The sequence below is a fragment of the Crotalus tigris genome, unplaced genomic scaffold, assembly GCF_016545835.1.
Source record: "Crotalus tigris isolate CLP2741 ecotype Arizona unplaced genomic scaffold, ASM1654583v1 scf7180000018504.2861643, whole genome shotgun sequence".
Lineage (NCBI taxonomy): Eukaryota > Metazoa > Chordata > Lepidosauria > Squamata > Viperidae > Crotalus > Crotalus tigris.
Genome location: NW_024097043.1, coordinates 255,529 through 276,234, shown reverse-complemented (window position 1 = coordinate 276,234; position 20,706 = coordinate 255,529). Strand labels below are relative to the sequence as shown.

General features: G+C 37.2%; 1 protein-coding gene across 3 annotated transcripts in view; it reads right to left on the bottom strand.

Moving 5' to 3' along the window:
- Window positions 1-20,706, bottom strand: part of MYRF (myelin regulatory factor) — a 119,076-nt gene that overhangs the window by 54,099 nt on the left and 44,271 nt on the right. For all 3 annotated transcript variants that reach the window (XM_039353152.1, XM_039353154.1, XM_039353153.1), the window contains exons 2-5: window positions 13,859-13,946; window positions 13,361-13,735; window positions 6,047-6,108; window positions 571-877 (exon numbers count right to left, since the gene is read on the bottom strand). In XM_039353152.1, coding sequence (XP_039209086.1) covers window positions 571-877; window positions 6,047-6,108; window positions 13,361-13,735; window positions 13,859-13,946 — 832 coding nt within the window. The remainder of the gene's footprint in view (window positions 1-570; window positions 878-6,046; window positions 6,109-13,360; window positions 13,736-13,858; window positions 13,947-20,706) is intronic.

The following is a 20,706-nucleotide window of genomic DNA, read 5'->3' as shown; positions in this document are numbered from 1 at the left end:
AAAATAATTAAATAATGAAAATAATTGACTTAACACTAATGAAAAGGGATGACTGATGGAATAAAGAAGTGAAAAGAGGCTGATAAGAGGATGAGGATGCAAAACGAGATTGAGAGAAAGATATTGAATTAGACAGAATGCAATCAAACAGAGCAAGGAATGGTTACCAATAAAAAAGGCAAAAAGATAGAGCAATCTTGATGAAAATTAAAGCTAAATGACTGCTGGCAGAGTGAATGGAGATAAAAATAAAATAGGTTCCAAGAGAACTTATAGTTTAGGGTTGAACTATGACGTCCTTGATGCTCTGAGCTTGGTTGTTTGTTTGCAGATGTTTCCTTACCCAACTAGGTGACATCGTCACTGGAAGCAAGTGTGGGCCTTGCTCCCTGTTTACAGTATGTACAGTAGCTTGCCCTACCAGTTTTGGAGGTGGCGATGGGAGCTTCACTGTTACTTAAAGCTGCCCATTACTTCAGAAATGAAATAAGCATAAAGAGGCAAAAAGGTTCCAGTCATAAAGGCGCTCCTCCTTTTCTACCTTTCCAACCTTGTTCCCAAAGAACTTACTCTGTTCCATGTTGTTGAAGTAGCTGGTGAAGCATCTGCGACTGCTGAGCATGATGGAGGTCACCAGGTGACATGCCTTGCCCTATAGTGAACTGTGGCATCAGAGGTTCAGCCTTCGCGTACATGTCCCGTTGCATGTTGGGATAGTGATGGCTGTGCTGCTGCTGGTGTGAATGAGGAGGTGGTGGTGGCAGTCCCTGAAGGTGGGGTGGGGGTGGAGGGGGTGGGGGTGGGGGATGCTCTAACCGTGAAGGGGGAGTAATTTGACACATATTCTCAGGAGTCATAGTTCGAAGAAGGTGAGGATCTAAAAAGAACCAGAAAGATGGATTAATCTAAATTAAAAGTGTCAGTTCACTTTTTTCAGAAGTCCTACACCATGATCAATCATCCCATTTCGGCTCTCAGTCAGAACAGCACAAAATAATAAATACAAAATGTCAGTTCAATAATAGAGACATTCCAGGCCCTCTCTTTAGAGTTTCAGCTTTCATTAAAACAACAAGTAGATTATCAGCTTTTTCACCAGTAGTTGGGAGTTGCATGGCGATAATGCAGCAACATTTGTAAAGGGCAATAGCCAGATTTGAGCCCTTTTCTATATTTTAAAAAAACATTAATAGGACATTAATAAGGGTACTAAATTTAATAGATGCTCACTGAAGCTATATTTATTTCTTGCTGGCATTTGATACAAAACTGTTAATGTTATTTGACAGCTTGTCACTGACTTTCAGCAGTGTGACTTTGACCAATCCCACAGCCACAAAAAATGGTTTAGGAGCTGCTTATAGCCCAAGGATTGTCAATTGCTCATACTCAGATAGATAGATGATAGATAGACAGACAGAAGACAGACAGCATGTGCATGCATACAATTAGTAAAATAAGTCCAAATACTCAACCACATTACTTAATGAGAAATAAATTTAGTTTTCTATCAAATGAATTAAATTTTAGGAAACAGCTAGTATGACTATGTGTATGCACATCTATGGCTTGTGTGCATGCATGTCTGTGTCTATGTATATTATACAAAATGTATTAACAATTAAAACATTTTAATATAATTATGTGTAGTCTAGAATAAATAAATTAAAAAGAATAAGAATAAACATAAAAAATAAAAGATTTTAGCGTTCAAATCCAGCAAAAACACTATCAGAGACTGCTGAAAGCCAAACAAGAAATGTGTTATATGACTGGTCTGATATACTATCCTTCTGCATAATGGAAAAAAGCTAGAACTAGTTATGTTTATATATCATAGGAAATATTAATATTTGCTTATTTCATGTTCTGACTTTGTTCTGAGTTTGTTTATAAAAATAAAGAGCAGTAATGTGAAATAGGGAGCAAACTACATTTTTTAACTTTGGTCTCCTACTAATTACTCTCTCCAGAAATACATATTAACAGCTTCTTTGTAATTATTCACCATTCATATTCTACTCTATTACTGACTATAAGTCCCTTCCCACTCCACTTTATTGTTTATTCTCTCCATTCAAAGCTGCACCTATCATGACTTCTTTCTTTTCAGTTCTGCCCCAGGAACTTTTTTCTACCACACATACATGATTCTGCTTTCTTCTCATTCCAACTCCATGAATGAGATAAGCTGAAGTCATCTTTAACTATACTGAAGTTGAAGTAATGTTTTCCACCTTACTCTGACATTATCTAGTGAAGGAAAATTGAATTACTGGCAATGATTAAGAACTGAGACAGAATAGGAATTAAGGAGGGAGCAGCAAATTTAATGTTATCAGTTCTTTGTCAGCTCAAACATGGGTATCTAGTTCTATAACTTAGTAATGGAGAAAGATCCATTATCTCTTAAGACAATACTGAATCTGAAAAAGCATGAACTGTTGGATAAAAATACACTAGGATCCATACAAAGAGACAATAAACTTTCTATTTTGGAATAGAAGCAAATTAATAACCAACCTCTTAGCTTTTCTATGTTTGAAATAATAAACATGTTTGCAAAATGAGCTCGATGGATCCTGTTCAAGGTTTAATTTCAAAGTAGTTCATACAGGAACCATTTTATTCATTTGAGCAAATAATCATTTCCAATCATAAATACTCATTGCATGCCACTTGGTTAGCAAAAAGGAAAAATACAACAAATCCGCTTATAATTTTTAGGAGTGGCCTATAATTTCTGATGCTCATAATGCTTGTAAAGGTAATTACATTACAGGGATAGACTATAAAGCACGGGTGTCAAACTCACCACGTCATGTGATATGTCGTGACATATCGCGACTCTTTTTGCATTGCAGGCAATGGGATGGGTGTGGCTTCGGTGTGATGAAACCGGCCTGTAGACTGGCAGTTTGACACCCCTGCTATATAGCAAACTTTCTGAAAAAAGTATTGCCATTTAAGGGTGTTGCTTAGCATAACAAGTGTCTCCCATCATCCACAGCTATCATAGCTAATGGCTGAAACAAGTGAAAGTTTCATAGCTAATGGCTGAAACAAGTGAAAGTTGCAGTCTATCTCATTTAGAAGGCTATAACTTGTAGAAAGTATCTGCAGAACATTTACCAAAGCCCTTGACTCAAGTTCACATCCCTCCTTAGTACAACAGATCAAAAGTTTACTTAACTTTGAAGCCTGATTTAAAGTTGGAAATGTACATAGGGCTTTGCTCTGTCAGAGTATAGGGCTAACACTCTTATTAACTATAAGAGGTTCCATTCAAAGCCAGAATTAACATGGTTTGAATTATAAGATACTTGGGAGGTAAAAAAGACAAATCTGCTTAGAGATATTGGATTTTCCCCAAGCTTACTAGTGTGGCCTTCTCCAATCTGGTGGCCACCCCCCAGATGAACATCACCCCCACATAATACAGGATGTGATTGTAATGGTAACACATGGATTCAGAATGGAAGAAGAGGGTTTAATTTTGATCACTATAATACTATTCGGGCCAGCAAAATCAATAAGAGAAGCAAGTATTATTATGGCTTAGAAAGACCAGCAGTTCATACATTCTTCCATCTCTACCCTGCAGTCAAACAGCACTTTTAACTATGCACATTCCATTTTAGGACCAGTAATTAGAAATGGTTGAAACTGAAGAAGCTACTTAAATGTTAAACCAATATTAAAGTATTTTTATAGATGTATATTATATGGGTGTATGCGTTTATCCTATGATATGTGTATATATATATATGTACAGTTATGTGTATATATAAATAGAAATAAAGTGGACTTCATGCACATTTTATTAAACCATTTTTGAAAGGCAGACTATAACAAAACAAACATGAAATAGTGTCCTTGAACCAAACTTTTTATTTAGCAGTGCTGTGAAAATAAACTGGGTGCCTAAACTATTCCATTACATATTTTAGCTCATGAGAAGCAAGCAGTGTGAGTTCATCCCAAACTTGGAGTTCATCTTGATTCTGATGGCCACAGTTTGATAACTGGGAATGTCTTATTATTTTGCACTGATCAACAGTACAATGATCAGTGCAAAATAATAGGATGTTCAGTTTATCCAATAGGTATCCTTTTGTCCTCATTTCTTCCCATCGTTATTCTCTGACTTCCCAACATCCACAGGTTCCTCCAAAAAATCCACCCACAGAAAACAAATAACAAAGAGAATTTGGAAAATGAATATTCCATTCAAACAAATTCAGACTTGGTGCCCTCACAACCTTTTAAAGTTACTGGAATGAAATAATTAATGCTCAGGGCAATTAATCAGATTCTTCTGAAGGCGGATGCATTAACAGAGGAAGCAAAAATGATTATGAAATTAAGGGGAGGGAGGACTAAACACAGAGGAGGCCGGACATAAAACATAATAAAAAAGTAGTACATAGCATTCTCCCATTTCTTTTCTTAAAAAAAAATAACTATGACAAAAGTTTATTGTGAAGTTGGGTGCAAATTAAAATATGTTTATTAATAAGCTAAAGTTAGAATAAAGGTTGCAGCATAGAAATGACATCAAATGACAAAGGAAATCCCATCTCACAACCCCCACTCCCCACAAACACCCAGTTCCACCAGAACTTTTAGGAATGATAATGGTTGGCAGCTGTTTCAGAACAGACAAAAGAAAATATTTAACAAAAACTATTTTTTCACTACTTCAAGATAAGGTGTGGTCACAGAACTGTACTCTAGATGATACTGAAGTCCTACTACAATTTCAATTTTCAAACAATTTTAGGCTTTGTAACACACTAAGTAGGCACCCATAGGAGCAACAGCAAATCCAAATGTTTATTGTTTGAAAATCGAATGGAATAAACGCTGAGGCAACACATATGTTCCTAAAAGCTATCTCATCTTTCACGTCTCAAGGTTACCTGGCATGTGAACGCCTCTCTCAAAATAAGAGAAGAATTCTAGAAATTATGAGATCACAAATGCAACTCTTTATACATACTCCAGAGCTTCCAGGAGTTTGTGTATTACCCCAAAAATCTAAAGTTCCAATATCACTCCCCCCCCCCCCAGGATGATGAGGTAGGTGCTGTTGTTTTAATGGTGAGAGAAAGCAGTTCACTCTGTGGCAAATATTCTGGCCTCTTGGCTATATTTAAAAATGGGCCAGGAGGAATTCCAGGGATTTTTGTAGTGAGATAAAAAGAACTCTTGACCTTTTTCACAGAGAAAGGAGAAGGAGCTGCTTCCAAAACGAACAAGGTTTAAATTTTAAAAGAAGGGGCCACGGGGAAACCTCCGAAGGCTGCCACAGACAGGACCATGCTTTTAATTCTTTTGCCTCTGTTGCTAATTCTGTTGTCTCAACCTCAGAAAAAGACAACGAAAGTAGCTAGTGATACATAATTCTCCCCTTTCACACATATAAAGCCTGGGCAGCACAGAACAGGCACCATCTGGTTAAGGGGGCGTGGGGAGAGAAAGAGGGGGAGAGGGAGAAAGACCCACCCTCTGTGATGTACCTACGATTTCTGTGCCTGTCACAAGAATGGGAAGAGAGTCCTTGACATCAAATACAGCATACAAAGAGAGGGCAGGAGCCACAGAGTATACTCACCACCTAAAAACAAGTTCATGACAATACCTCTGTTTTGTTCTTCATTTCCAGCATGGATTTGTCTTTATATAAACCTGCAGGAGTCTAACTGCATGTTCTCCCAACAAAATCAGGCTTAATCCTTCCGCTCGTGTCCTCATAGGGCAGGTCAATCTTATCCGTTTCTCCTTCTCTCTGGGAAGGAAGAAGTACACCTTTCCCTTCCCACGCAGTCTTGTGTTCTTGGTCCTGCCCACCCAACCCCCCCTTTCTAAAAGGGTAGTGGGAAAACAATAGGCAAAAGTCTAAGAATATTTACTAACTGATAATCTCTTCACGTATTGCAGCAGTCTGTTTTTCCCTTTTCTGATAAAGATTTTAGAGCCAACCACTTTTGCCAACCAAAGAGGGGGGGAAGGCTGGTGCTTGGGCTCTAATCTTAGCACTTACCATTCACCTGCTGGGGGGAGTAAGCTTCGGATCCGGAATCTGGGGGAGAGTCGGGTAAAGTGCTGAAGAGCAATTGAGAAAAAGAGAGGAAAAGGTCAAACAAATGTCTAACAGAAGTGATAAGGTAAAATAGATTTTGAATGCTAGGTAGAATGACTGAGAGAGTATATAGCCCCATTATCTACACCACCCCTGGTTAGCAGAAATTAAGTATGAATTTGTCATGTCCTCAAGGTTCTTGAATACAAATGCTTCTGAACCTGAACTCAATCTTATCTCCAAATATAGCAGGTCATCCAGTAATGATTCTCTTCCACCAAAGCCCTTAATTGTCAATAGCTGCTCCTGCCCAGAGTAGCAGGAAACCTTCCACTCTTAACACTCCAAACAATTAACTATAGCCCTTCCCCAGTGAAAAAGATTGAGGTGTTTTTAGCAGGTATTCTCTCATACCGGGTTCCAGTTTATACTATTCCTACTAGGAGCATTTTGATATATTATTCTTAGGCATTTCATATCATGGGTATTTTGTTTATCTGCTAAAGAAAACCACCCTACTTCACTCAGCAGGTTTTCCTTGTCTGAAAGAAGCCAGATAGAATATGTTGCTCAAGAAGATCACCATCTTCACCACACATACAAAGATGGACCCACTGACAATGTTTCTGTAAATCTATGGGTCAAGCTGTAGTTTCATCAAGTAGCCCTGAGATTACATAGAAAGCAATTTCAAGCAAAGCTAAGAATGACAAAGAATATGAATTAATGTTTTTGTAAATAAAATAATCTTCTCCAAAGATTCCTCAGGATCAAGCAACTTATTTAGCTGCCCCATTATTACTTAAGTCTGTGAAATTAGGCAAAGCTTCTATTCCTGGTGGTTTTTCTATATACAGATATAAGGATTTCATTGACCTTCTCATTTATATGAAGCTGAAAGTTTACAAGATGCCTTTTTATACAAAGTTCTTTCTTTTAACAATGCTTTCATACTTGCAAGTCTGAAAGTGGATAGATCTGTACAGTATACAAACTACAAGATTCTCGACTTATGACTGTTCAAAGTTACAATGGCCCTGGAAAAAGTGACTCATGACCTATACTTGGACTTACGTCCACTGTACCTCACCCTTTGATTGTGTGAGTGCAAGCCAGGCACTTGGCAACTGGCTCGCAATTGTGACTGGTTGCAACATCCTGCAGTCACATGATCATGGTTTGCAAACTTTTTGTTGCCCATTGGGGAAGTTGGATTCACTTAATGACTGTGTGATTCACTTAATAACTGTGGTGATTTGCTTAACAATCACTGTAAAAGTTGTAAAATTGGGCCCAACTCAACTTGCAATAGAAATTCTGGTCCCAACTGTGGTAAATTAAGGACTATCTGCGCCACTCAATTTTTTTAAAACAAAGGTGGTAAAATATTTACCACTATTTTTCCATAAGCACTTCAAATTGTAGTTCATCCTCCTGAGAAATTTGGTTTTATAAAATGGTGTTGAGTTCTGAACAATTTTAGATTATTAGTGAATATATTTGGTACATAAACAGATAAATCGGATATGGCTATGTTTCCTTTGTTGGAAATGAAAAAAGCCTTTGATATTATGCAGTTAAAATTTCTGAAGCATTTTTTCTCAGATATGGTTTTCCTTTCAATTTAGTTGATTGCATTACAATGTGGTAATCCAACCTATTGTTATTATGGAACCTATTATGGTTCTGTGGAGAAAGGTTTTTCCACGGACCGGAAAGTGTGTGGTTTTGTGTGCTGCCTGCATCCCACAGTTGGGGCTTTGCTTGTTCGTGCGTTGTTCGTGCGGACCGCTTGCTGGCATGCTGCAACCCAGTACTGGTCCACGGACCAGGGGTTGGGGACCCCTGCATTAGGCAACGTAAGTATACTTTGGGTATCAAGACAGCCACACTAGAGTTTGTTGTCATATGCCAATGCTATCCTACGCCTTCCTGATAATTATTAAAACTCTTTATCAAAATTAAGTATATTGTACAACACTATGGTAAATTATCAGGTTATTCTTATAATGAAAAAATGTATAATATATTTCCTACCGTATAGTATCTAGATCTCTATGGATGTTTGTAAAAAAATTCATTTTGTTTGAACTCATTTCAATACCTTGGAATAGTTATTTGTAGAAAGATTTCCTCACTGACAGAGATTAATATTTTTAATTGTCTAACTCAGTTTAATATTACTATAAATAAATGATTAAAAATTTACATCAGCTTTTAGGAAAGAATAAATATAATATATAAGTTGAGCCTGAAGCATTAGCATTAAATATTAATTAAATATTAATATTCGGGGAAATGTTTTGTAGATTACTTTATAGGTCATTTTTATACAGAACAAAAAATATTAGGATAGATTTGAAAACTTGCAAGTAACTTTGAAAAAATACTGTTTTAGCAAGCCAACTGGCTAGAGTTTTAAAGAATGTTTTGTTAGCATTCTATGAGCTTAAGGTAAAATTAATATAAAAAAGGATTATTGGGGGGGGGGTGTTTGCAGGCTACACCAGTGAATATATAATATGGGTTGGCTTTCAGTTTTTCTGTTAGAAATATAATATTTTCGAGGGGATTCATATGTTTTGAGTTTGTTTTGCAGTGGCAACATTTTGTTTTATTATTCATAATAGGGTTGCTAATGGTGTATGGAAAAAGAAATAGAAGATAAAAGTGTGAATGTAATATTATATTTTGAAATTTGTAACATAGGGAAATAGGAGGAATTTTGATTTACCATGAGTGGAATATAGCTAAAAAAACCATTAAATTTGATCTAAAAATTTAAATGGAAGACATGCATTCACTTTCTACCTATAAAGTGGCCTTCTACTGGCATTTTGTAAAGTCCAATCAATATTATTCTATGTGGTTTAAACTGTTTTTATTTTATGTATATTTATATTTATTTCAGCATGTAGTTTTCTTTCTGGTTCATTTTATCTTTTTCCTGTCTTCTTTTAATTTTGCCTATGGTTATTCTTTTTCTGTTTGTTTGTATATTAAATACCACAATGCAACATTTAAAAATTATAACAGTCTACACATAAACCCCAAACCCATATAAAATAGAGAAATTATTAGACCAAAAGAGAGCAAAGTTTATAGTTTCTGTTAAATTGTTATGTATTTTTCAGTGTGATTATACTAATATATTTGTATTACCTCAGTCTGCAAAGAACATTGTAGACTACTAAACAAAGTAGGAAATTATTTAGATTGTTTTGGATTTCCTTAAAAGTACAAAATATTTTCAATAAATGTCATTTTTAAAGCAAAATTGAAAATGAATTCCTCAAAATTAACAGCTAGTTCTTGGTGGATTTCAAAATAAATATAATCCTTCCATAAAGCAGTCTTGCAAGTTTCTAACAGGTCAATGAGGTCAGTCCCACCTTAAAAGTCTGATTCTATACATACCTTCCAACAGCTGATAACAACTGCTATCAATACTGAATGGCAAAGTCAAGTAAACAGAAATAAGCCAGTTGGAAGTGAAGAGGTACAGAAGAAAATAGAGTAAAACCCAGGTAGAAAATGAGTTAATGGAGAGTCAGTTCAGGACAACTCTGAATTTCCCACTTGGGTGGGATAATCAGGGTAACTGAACAGCAGCTTACTACACTTAACAACAGTACAATATCTGATCATAAGTTGAGAATTCTGGCTGGACTACTATGTGACTTTTGCATTTGTTTCCTTCTATACCACACTTTGTTTTCTTAAAATATTATAGGTCATCTTTCAGAACCTAACGCTGTCTCATAAAACTGTAGAATACAGCTTTGATTCCTTCTATCACTCACTGTAGTCTATCTAAAAAAAGTTCATAGATTTTTCACAAGTATATTCAGACTATTAAAATACACTAAACAATCAAGCCCTTAGTCATAGTTCATGTAAACATTTAAAGTTAGTGGACCTTTGCCTAGAGGTCCAGAGTCTTTACTTTCTGTGATGACAGAAAAATAGTGAAAACATTAGTTTTATAAAGCAGATACAGTTTTGACATTAAGAAAACTTGAAGACGAAAATGAAAGTAGAGAAAAATATGTTATATCAGAATGGTTTAAGGCACCAAAAGTATTTAAGTTTAGTCTAATAAAAGAATTAGAAAGCTTGGTGAAGACAGTGAAACAATTAACCTGCAAACTGAAATATATTTTAATTTGAAAGTGAAAGACAAGAATGTGAGGCACAAACTTAAAAATGATGATAGGCAGCACAGGGGAAATCTGTTCTGTCCTCTGGACACCAACCAAAGGCAATCTTCTAAGTCAGTGATGGCGAATCTTTTAGAGACCGAGTGCCCAAAAACTGCCTCACCCCTGCCCCGCCCCCGTCTCTCCTGCCCGCAGGGCCACCCACCGCCTCCATGGCCCGGCACAGCAGATCGCCCAGGCGGCCCAGCATCATGGCGGCCATGTCCTCTGTCCATATTCCGCAGCATCATCTGCACACGATGGGCCGTGAGGGCGGAGTCTTGTCCTCACTGCCCGGCTGCCATGTCCTTGGCTGCGCTGCTCCGGGCAGGCTGCACCCTGGACAACTCTCCGGGGGGGCTGCTGGTAAGGAGGGGGCCACAGGGGGTGGTGGGGCTGGGGTGATGGCGTGCGTGCGTGCCCAAGAGAGGGTTCTGAGTGCCGTCTCTGGCACATGTGCCATAGGTTCGCCACCACTGTTCTAAGTACTGATTTATCAGTATGTTACTTTCCCCCAATAAGGTACTGCCTATTTTGTTGTTGTTTTTCTACAGGTGGGTATACTTTCAAACAAAAGTTTGACCTACAGTTACGTATCTTTTTTTATTTTTTAAAGATTGTTAAGGCCCATAGAGGTGAACTCAGCATTCTTCTAAGACACCAAGTTAAACACGGTACCAAATTTCAAGGGGAAAAAAAATAAACTCTTCTTGAGATTTGTGAATAGTGGCAGCAACTGCAAGGTTTGCCTAGCAGCTATCTAGGGCTGCCACTGAGTATGGAGTCATGTAAAGTCTAAACTTATTCATGCGAAAAAAGATGATGCAGAAGGCTATGTTTGCTTTGTAGATCTATGCTCGCTTCTCATTTTTAAAAAAAAATTAAATAGCATTTTGAAAGGCAATTAGTCAAGACAGACAACCTAGCAAGTAGGCGTCTTATGGGTATCCCAGATCTATCCCTTGATTTCATTTCTCTCTGCATGACTTTTATAGATCAGATGCATGATCGAGGATTTCCAGATTTGAAAAGTTATTTGGGGTAGCCCTAATCTTAACAAAATATGCATGTTTTGAAAATCAAGACAAAACATCTTGATTTGTCTGTCAATATTTATGTGACTGAAAAGAACGTTCTTTTTTTGGTGGTGGTTATCTTTGAATAATTAAAAATTAGAAATGGTCAAAATCTCAGAGATTTCAGCATTTCTTTTTAATTTTGGGGTGCGTGAGTGCCATCTAGTGGTGTTACAGTTGTCATAATGCCTGCAGATGCTGCACTGGCAATCCCAGGTGTGGTACAGTATGAAGTAAAGGTACATACTGGAATAAGGGACATTCCTTATAGGTGATAAATATATTTCCTCTTATTTGATGGGAAAAACTGTAAATACAAAACCATGATCTAATCTTGTCAGTCTAAGATAAGAAAGGTCTAATGGTGCATTTTGGTATAAGACATCTTCAGGACACACACCAAAAATATAGTGTTATCTCAAGTTAGCACAGTGTTTCTCAACCTTGAGAATTTTAAGGCATGTGGACTTCAACTCCCAGAATTCCACAGCCAGCAATGCTGGCTGTAGAATTCTGGGAGTTGAAGTCCACATGCCTTAAAATTGTCAAGGTTGAGAAACACTGGGTTAGCAAATGAAGTCCAGGTCTATCTATTTTCTCAAGCACATCTTCCATTTTTTAACTCTTGTATAGAAGTCAATTCAGTCTAACTAATCTTCTGCTTTAATCTCACCAACTTCATGCTTTACATTTTGTGACTCATCCTTCTTTAGCAGATTAGAATATCCATAAATGTTCTGTGGAATCATTCTGTCAACAGGAAGCATTACTAAGCCATTATGTAGCTGACTTTATAAGCATAATGGTTTCTGTAAGAAATTTGAATTATTGGTCACTTTTGTTTCACAATATTTTTTCTAGCAATTTTTTTTATAATATAACTTTTTATTTCCTGTCTATTTTATACAGCCTTGTGGTTTTCTATTTTGGCATTATTTTCACACATCCCTACCAAACTGCAATTAAGATTCAGTGTTCCATTTATTAGAACTGAATTCCTTCTCTAATTTCTCAACTCTCTTTATATTCTCTTTTGCAGAAGTCAGCAAATATATAATTTCTTTAAATTTTTTCAATTCTCTTTTCACTGAAATAACATATCCCATCTCTGTTAAAAATGAAATTTAATCTGGATTCCACATATGAGTTAAAAGGATTTATAATGTAAACCCACAGATGATCTATTTCAATTCCCTAAAACTGAGTCACATGTATTTTTTTTCAGTTTCCCTGTCAATCAATCCCTCTGCATTCTCTAAATGTGTGTAAAAATGACATTCTGCATAAGCTGACCAGGCATCAATAGTCAACCTGAAATCAAACCATTGATACAAACAATAAGCAGAATAATTCTGTGGAACTTCCAGGAGCTTAAGTATGGAGTTACATTTACTCTTTGTGCTTATTATTTCAATCCCATTTGTTCTCCTTTGAACTATTCAAGTTCTCCTCCTTTTAAAACATACACTAGGGTTTGCATATGCTCATCTAATTAGCTATTGACTAGTTTGTTCATCAGTTCTAATCTAGAATGTTGGTTCTGACAGCAGCCCTCCAGAGAGAATTTTCCTAACCCTCTCTAAAGATATCAGAGAGAATACCAATGGATCTTCTGAATGTGAATTAAACTGTTCTAACTGTTGACTTAAAGCCAATTCCTTCAGTAGTTAGCAGCTACTACTTTTCTACCAGATGACCAGCTTCCTGCAAGACTGCTGTTGTTATTCAAAATGCATATTTTACACTTCTACTCTAATCCTAACTGTATTTAAAAAGTGTATTATATGAAGTTAAATAGGTATTCAAAGTGTCCAAAAGTGCAAATAAATAAAATATTCAGAATTTATTGAAAACTGTTGTGTTTGAAGACTAAGATGACATTAGTTGGTAAGAGACATTACAGATTTGTTCAAATTGTTTTAAGTCTTTAATAACTTTAATTATTTATCAGTTTAAGGCTCTGAAAACATATATTTGCATAACCACAACCCCTTACTTACCCAGATGTGTAGGAGGCTTCTGATTTGATTGGAGGGGCAATGTTGGACAGGCAGTGGCCACTGAGAAACCCTTTGGGTACTACCATGCCATTGTTGTTGTTGCAGTTGAGATGAGCACTGTAACTGGACCCACATGGATTTGGCAAGGGGGGAGCGTGCCGTAGGGGAACTTGACTGCTTGAAGGACCAGGATGGAGACCATGACGGACTGGGACCTGCGTGCTTGGGGGACCATGATGGAAGCTACCACTGGGTACAGGAGTGATTACATGACCAACACTGGAGACAGATGCATTGATAGTGGCAGAGCCAGCAGGCTGAGTATGAGGATAACCGGCTGATGCTGGGATGTCAGAGATGGAATCTAAATCAGAACTGAAGGAGAAAAGTTGAACCATTTGTGTAATATGTGCATCTTGCCATTCTGAGATAATATAAAGACTGTATCTATTTCTAGTCACTGAGTATTAAGAATAAAAGTGAAAAAAATACACTTACATATCTTGTGAGTCCTCTTTACCAATGTATTCTTCCAGGATGCTGGTGTCAATGTTTGATGGTTCAAGTGCTCCATTAATATCATGACCTGAAGGAAAGACAGGATATCACATAAAATAGTAAAAAACCCAGACAAGATCAGTCATTTTCTATAAGGACAAACAAAACTCTGACAATTCCCGATAACAACTTCTGATTTAAATAACAGAATTTACTTTAAAATGGCATTTGAAATGGAAAAGGAAATCCAACCCAGATGATAAAAACTGAGTATTACTCTAGAACACCAGCCCCCAATCTTTTGGGCACCAGGGACCAGTTCCGTGGAAAGAGGTTTTTCCGGAGGGAGCATGGCTTCATGTGCTGCCTGCATTCCACGGATGGGGCTTTGCTTGTTTGCGTGGCCCGGTTTCTGGCATGCCGTGGACTGGTGCTGGTCCATGGACTGGTGGTTAGGGACCCCTGCTCTAGAATAATCACCTGACAGAATGAGTGTTATGTAGAATAATTAGCTGGAAGAATGAATGTTATTCTCGAATAATCAGCTGGAAAAATAGAGTAGAAACCATTTATTCACAAAAGTTCATGCCACCTAGAACAAAACGTGCATCTATATCTGAAGCAATATATATTAGTAAGGATGACAAAATGGAGCTAGAATTGACACTCTGAATCATGTAGTTTGAAAGTTGTCGGAAGGCTGAATAATTGCAACTGGACTAATTTTTTAGTATCAGAGACATTTCACTGCCTATCCAGGAAACTTCCTCAGTCAGAGCAAGGTGGTTAGGCAGAGAGTAATTGGAATGTATCAATTCCTGCCACACCAACCTCATGGGGATTCTCCCCTAAAACGATTCAATGATTCAATCTTCAGACATCTCTGCCTGGATGACTGAGAATCTTTATCGACAAATCATGTGATTTGTTTCTACAAAAAACTACAAACTATTAAGATGATTTATTTGCCATATTGAGCTCAAAACAATATTCTGTCAACTGACAATCTTAACAAGAAACACTGCATTTTCTTAAGAGAAATAATTAATTCCAGTCTATTACTTTGAGCTAACCAAAATCCATGACTGCGCTTGCTACTTCTTAATGCTCATGTCATGGTTCCAAATAAAGTTGTCTACTTTCTCATACATTGAAGGCTGGTTGGCTGGCAGGTTGGCTTGTGGGCTTCATCCCTTCAATACCAATCAATACCCACCTATCAAGATTTGGTAACCCAATAACAGGAACATCATTTTCTGTGTTGCCCCTATGGCATCAGAACTGGGGAGAAAGGAGGGAGGATAGAATAAGAAGTAAAATCATGTTTTAAGCTCTAGTGGTTTTAAGCCAACGCTCCTTTAAGCCAGCGCTTCTTAAAGTGTGGTCTAAGGACCCCTGAGGCTCCTTTAATCCCCGCTCAGGGATCTACAACATCAAAATTATTTGCCAGATATTGAAGATATTTGTAAACATTGGAGCACTATTACTCTTTTCATTATTGTTTTTTATTTGCTAAAATAGGTTTTCATGAAAAATAGTTTATATACAGTATGTTAACATGTGATGGGCGAGGTATTGCTATTTTTGCATGATTCAATAAATAAATATTCAACAGTTGGATCATTTTAATTTTTAATATGTACAGTAAATGTCAATAAATATAACTCATACAAACACAAGCTCTTTTGGGGTCCTCCATAGTTTTTAAAAGTGAGAAAGGGTCCTAAGAGCAAAAAGTTTAAGAAATGTGCTTTAAGCCTTCTCTTCTACTTAGAACAGTGGTTCTCAACCTCTTAATGCCGTGACCCCCCCTAACCGGTCGTAAGTCGAGGACTAAACCGGTCGTAAGTCAAGGACTACCCAACCGGTTGTAAGTCAAGGACTTTCCCTACCCGGGAGCGCCGCACATGCATGGTGCCGCCCCCTGCGCCGGCCAAGGCGTAGCTGGCAAGTGGCAGAGATGGAGCAGGCCGACCACCGGCTGGGCCACCAGCTGGCCCAGCCCAAGGGAGGTAAGGCACCCGCCGGAAAAGGGGAAAAAAATGGCAGACAGCCTTGCTTGGCGACCCCCATGAAATGGTTGATCGACCCCAAATGGGGTTGCGACCCATAGGTTGAGAACCGCTGACTTAGAACAATCATTCCAATTTCAAGTGAGAAAAGTAGAATAGAACTTTCAATACCTATCCTATCTGGAAATGTCCCTGTATCAGTTTTCTTCCATGTGGTGCTAATAGATTTTTCTGGTGAAGTTGCAATGTATAATTCCACCCAATTATTGCTTAGTATTAACTGTAAACTGGCCACAATAGCTTCTTCAACAGCTGAAGGTTTTTAAAAGTTTGTATTGTGTGAATTGGCCCATGTGTCCTATTTCCAACTCTACTCTTCAGCCATGCCATTCTGATTTGCAAGTATCCCCATTAGTACTCATTCACTGAGATTAGGAAAACCTTTACATAAAGTTCAGAGCAGAACTTCCATTTTTACTGCTGTTTTTTTTCAACAGAAATCAGCAGGATTTTTCCAGAAAGACAACAAGCAGGATATGAAAGCAAGATTTTAGCTAAGCAATGCCTAATTTGCTTCAAGTGTTAATTCAATGTCTAATAAATACTGTTGTCAGTTTTCTATGCTCAGATACAGTATATGGAAATAAATCTCAAAGGAGAAATGGGCATTAAAAAAAATAGGAATATAGCTAAACTCAATAAGGCAGTGCCGTTTTTATTCTTTTAATAGGAGTAGAATTTATTTGATATTCATTCTGAACAAATTCTGTTGGAACAGTCATAACTCTTTATTTTCTAACATTTGAAAGCAATAAATTGATTGGCAGAATTTAAGGAAATTCGTAATGATACAAATTAGAAGCAAATAAAGAATTCAAGTGAGAAATCTATTTCTGTGTTGTACTTGCATGTTGGATTATAACTCACATGTTCAGAAAGAATGGCATATTACTTTTCCTAGCCAAAAAGTCATGTGTGGATCTGGCAAAATAAATAACAAATGCTATTTTTTTTCAAGCTTTTCATTGGGGCTGTTCCAGAGTGATATTTTTAGCTCGAGAGGTAGGTCAGTTCCAATCTGCCAGCCATCTTGTCTTGAAGGTCACCTTCTTGAAGAACCTCAAAAGGAACCCAAGCATAGGTGAGATAAGCAAGCAGAAGCAGGACACATTTCAGTTGAATAGCTTAGAAACTAGAGAACTGATAAGCAATTCTTTTTTTTAAGTGTGCCAAGTCCTGTAAGCAGTTACTGGTGTTTTGATAAGGGAAGAGCTTTTCTTTTCTTACTTAAAAATAAACAAAGTCTCTGGAGAGTTTTCATCAGCTTTAGGCTAGAGCAGTGGTGGTGAACCTATGGCACACGTGCCAGAGGCGGCACTTGGAGCCCTCTCTGCGGGCACACGTGCCATTGCCCCAGCCTTGCCTCCCCCCACCACCCCCTCCTCACCAGCAGCCCCCCTGGAGGAGAGTTGCCCCAAGCGTGGCCCATGTGGAGCAGCACAGCCAAGGACATGGCAGTCAGGCAGAGTAGACAAGACTCTGCCCTTACACCCCATCCCTCATAGTTGATGCTGCGGGGCTCGGGCAGATGGCGTGGCTGTAATGGCGCTGCTGGGCTGCCTGGGCGATTTGCAGTTGGCCCTGGAGGCAGTGAGTGGCCCTGTGGGCAGGCGGGGTGGGGGCAGGGCAGGGGGTGGAGTGGGGGCGGGGCCAGTATTTGGGCACTCGGTCTGTAAAAGGTTAGCCATCACTAGGCTAGAGGAACGTGAATTAGCCACCCAAGCATTGGGTGACATGTCATTCCAGTGCCTCAATATGTTCTATTTTCCCCATGCTGTTTGTTGCCTTAATACTCAACTCTTAGTTCTCTCTTTTAACTATCTGAACAACTGGGAATTTCTTTCCCAAATCTGTTCTTCATTTGCTTTTTCATAAACTTCTTCATATGTCTTTCTGTCTCTCTAGAGCAAAAAGCATCTCTGGAATGTCTGTCTCTCATTGCAAGCTCTTAAGAGCATCTTGTTGCTCAAAACTTCTACTCAATAAAGACTTGTTACCAAAAGCCAGCTTAGGTGATTAATTACAAGCTAACACTACTCTTTCTGGAGTCACGAGCTCTTAATGACATTAAGCAATGCCCCTTTGCCCCCATCCCTTTCCAGCTAGAGATTAGAGGGAAGCAGGAAGCTTCAGAAAAACACACACACAAATTCTTCCAAAAGCTGCTATATTGTTCTTAGTTCCAATAAACCAGGTGGTGAGGGTGGTGGTGGTGGTGGTGGTGATAATGAATTCAGTCTGTGCTCATCTTTCCTCAGTCAAAAGTCCTTCCTACTTTGAACCAGCCCACCACTAAATAAATATTGATGCAAGATGGAACAAGACGCACAAAATCTAAAATAGTCTAATAAAATAAAATAAAATATCCCGCAATTCAGTTGAAGGAACAGCTGTTTCTATAGGAGCATGATGAGCACATTCTTTTCAAGAAGAGTTCACTTCCCAACCAGTTAAACATAAACAATTATGTGTTTCTTGGTTAGCCAAAGCAATGTATAATTCAAAGAAATTCTTTATAATATTAGCCACGTTTATTCCTTTTTAAAACTGCAATCAAATTCTCAATCTTTTTTTTTTTTATTAAAAGTTTTATAAATTTTACAAAAAAGAAAAAAGAATACAAAACAAGAGACAACATATACAAAAAAATAAAACTAAACAATACATATATAAAAAAAAAAACCCCCCACCCCTCCCAAAAAACCCCCCCTCCCTTCCCCCCCCCTGAGCTTCCCAGAGCAGAATATAGGCTTAAAAAGTAAAAATTAAAATTAAATTAAGAACTTTATATTTATATATATAAAAAGATTATCTATAATATATATAAAAATAAAACTTATGAAAAAACTATATAATATTTTTGTATACCCAATCTAAATTGTATAAATTTTATCCATTTGTCCCAAACAGCAAGAAACTTCTCTTGCGTTTGTTGCTTTAAGAAAGCCGAAATCTTTGCCATTTCCGCCAGATAAGCTACTTTAAGAAACCATTCCTGCAATGTAGGCAAGGATTCCTTCTTCCAATATTGTCCTACTAACAGCCTAGCGGCTGTAATCAAATTTAACATCAATACAACCTCCTTTGTATCACAATCTGTAACAATACCTAACAAAAATAATTGCGGAGTAAATTTTACCCTCCTTCTAAAAATTCTCTGGATATTCCACCATACTTTAATCCAAAATGCTTTTATCTCTCTGCATGACCACCAAATATGATAATAGGAAGCCTCCTTATAACCACATCTCCAACATTTGGGTTGCACGTCAGGGTACATATAAGACATTTTTTGTGGATCAAGGTGCCATCTATAAAACATTTTATAAAAATTCTCCCTTAAATTCTGTGCTTGTGTAAATTTGACATTTCTCACCCAAATTTTTTCCCAGGTGTCCAATGAAACTGGCTCACCAAAATTCTGCGCCCATCTTATCATACAATCTTTAATTAGTTCCGTTTCTGAATCCAATTCAACTAAAACCGCATAAATTCTCTTAATGTGGGTTTGTCTTGAATCCTTCACTTGCTTAATAAGATTTTCATCTTCTCTAAGAAAACCCACCTTACAATCCATCTTCCATCTGTCTAATAATTGCCTATATTGGAACCAAGAATAAATAAAGTTTTCTTGTGCTAACTCTTCCCGTGATTTTAATTGCCAGTTTTGTCCATCCCATTTAAGTAACTGTCTGTAGGACACCATATCCATTTTAACCCCTCTTTTTATTGCTTCTATCGCATGCCAAGGTATAGCCCATAATGGTACTTTGAAATCACTTTTATAATATTTTCTCCAAATCCTAAGTAAAGAGATTCTTAAGATATGAGATTTAAAAGTCCAATCCATTTTTTTATTGAATATTAAATAGGCATGCCACCCATAAAGTAAGTCCCATCCCTCTAGATAAAGTATCTCAGAGTTTGTCAAATTTACCCAATCACTGATTAGTGTTAAAACCACCGCATCATAATATAATTTCAAATTTGGTACCTTAAGTCCACCCCTCTCATGGAAAATTCTCAATCTTATAGTTTAGATTTTCTCATGAAAGTGAATTAAATTTAATATTCTATTAAAATTCTGTTAAAATATAACTAAAGGTAATAAAATATACCTTGCTACTTTCAGAAATTCAAGCTAACGATTTTGTTTTCAATTCTTCCAACATTTAATGGACAAAACAAATATATAACAAAAACTACATGCAGCACTGTTTTATAATCAAATTACTGTTTAGTATTTTCTTTGCAAATCCTACATCCTTTCATCCCTCTTCTGTTCCAATATGTTATAAGGAAGTTTGAAGGCTTCACCATGTGAAACTTACACACATGCTACAGCATATTAAACAAAAGAAACTATGGTTGATCATCATTTGACCATTTAAGGAAGCATAATAAACCACTCATTAGTGTTTGCCATACTAATTATAATTCTCAGTCTCAATAAAGTAACTAGGTTAAATGAAAAAGGAATGAAAATTGCACCACTTAAAATGCTAAAAAAAAAAAAAAGCTGCACAAATCCAAAGCTTATATATATTGCTCAACTGTGATTTGGTACCTTGTCCAACACAGCCATTATCAGAATTGTTCAGTCTAAGTTTCAAGTCAAGACTATATTTTATTTAGGAAACAAAAGCAACATATTTACACACATTCATGGGTGACAGTTTAAAAATGCCTTTGCCTTTTTGCAGTTACATCACACTGCTCATATTCAATTTCCAATCAACTACTGTCTTAATATTTTTTTTCAAGTATCAAACCAGT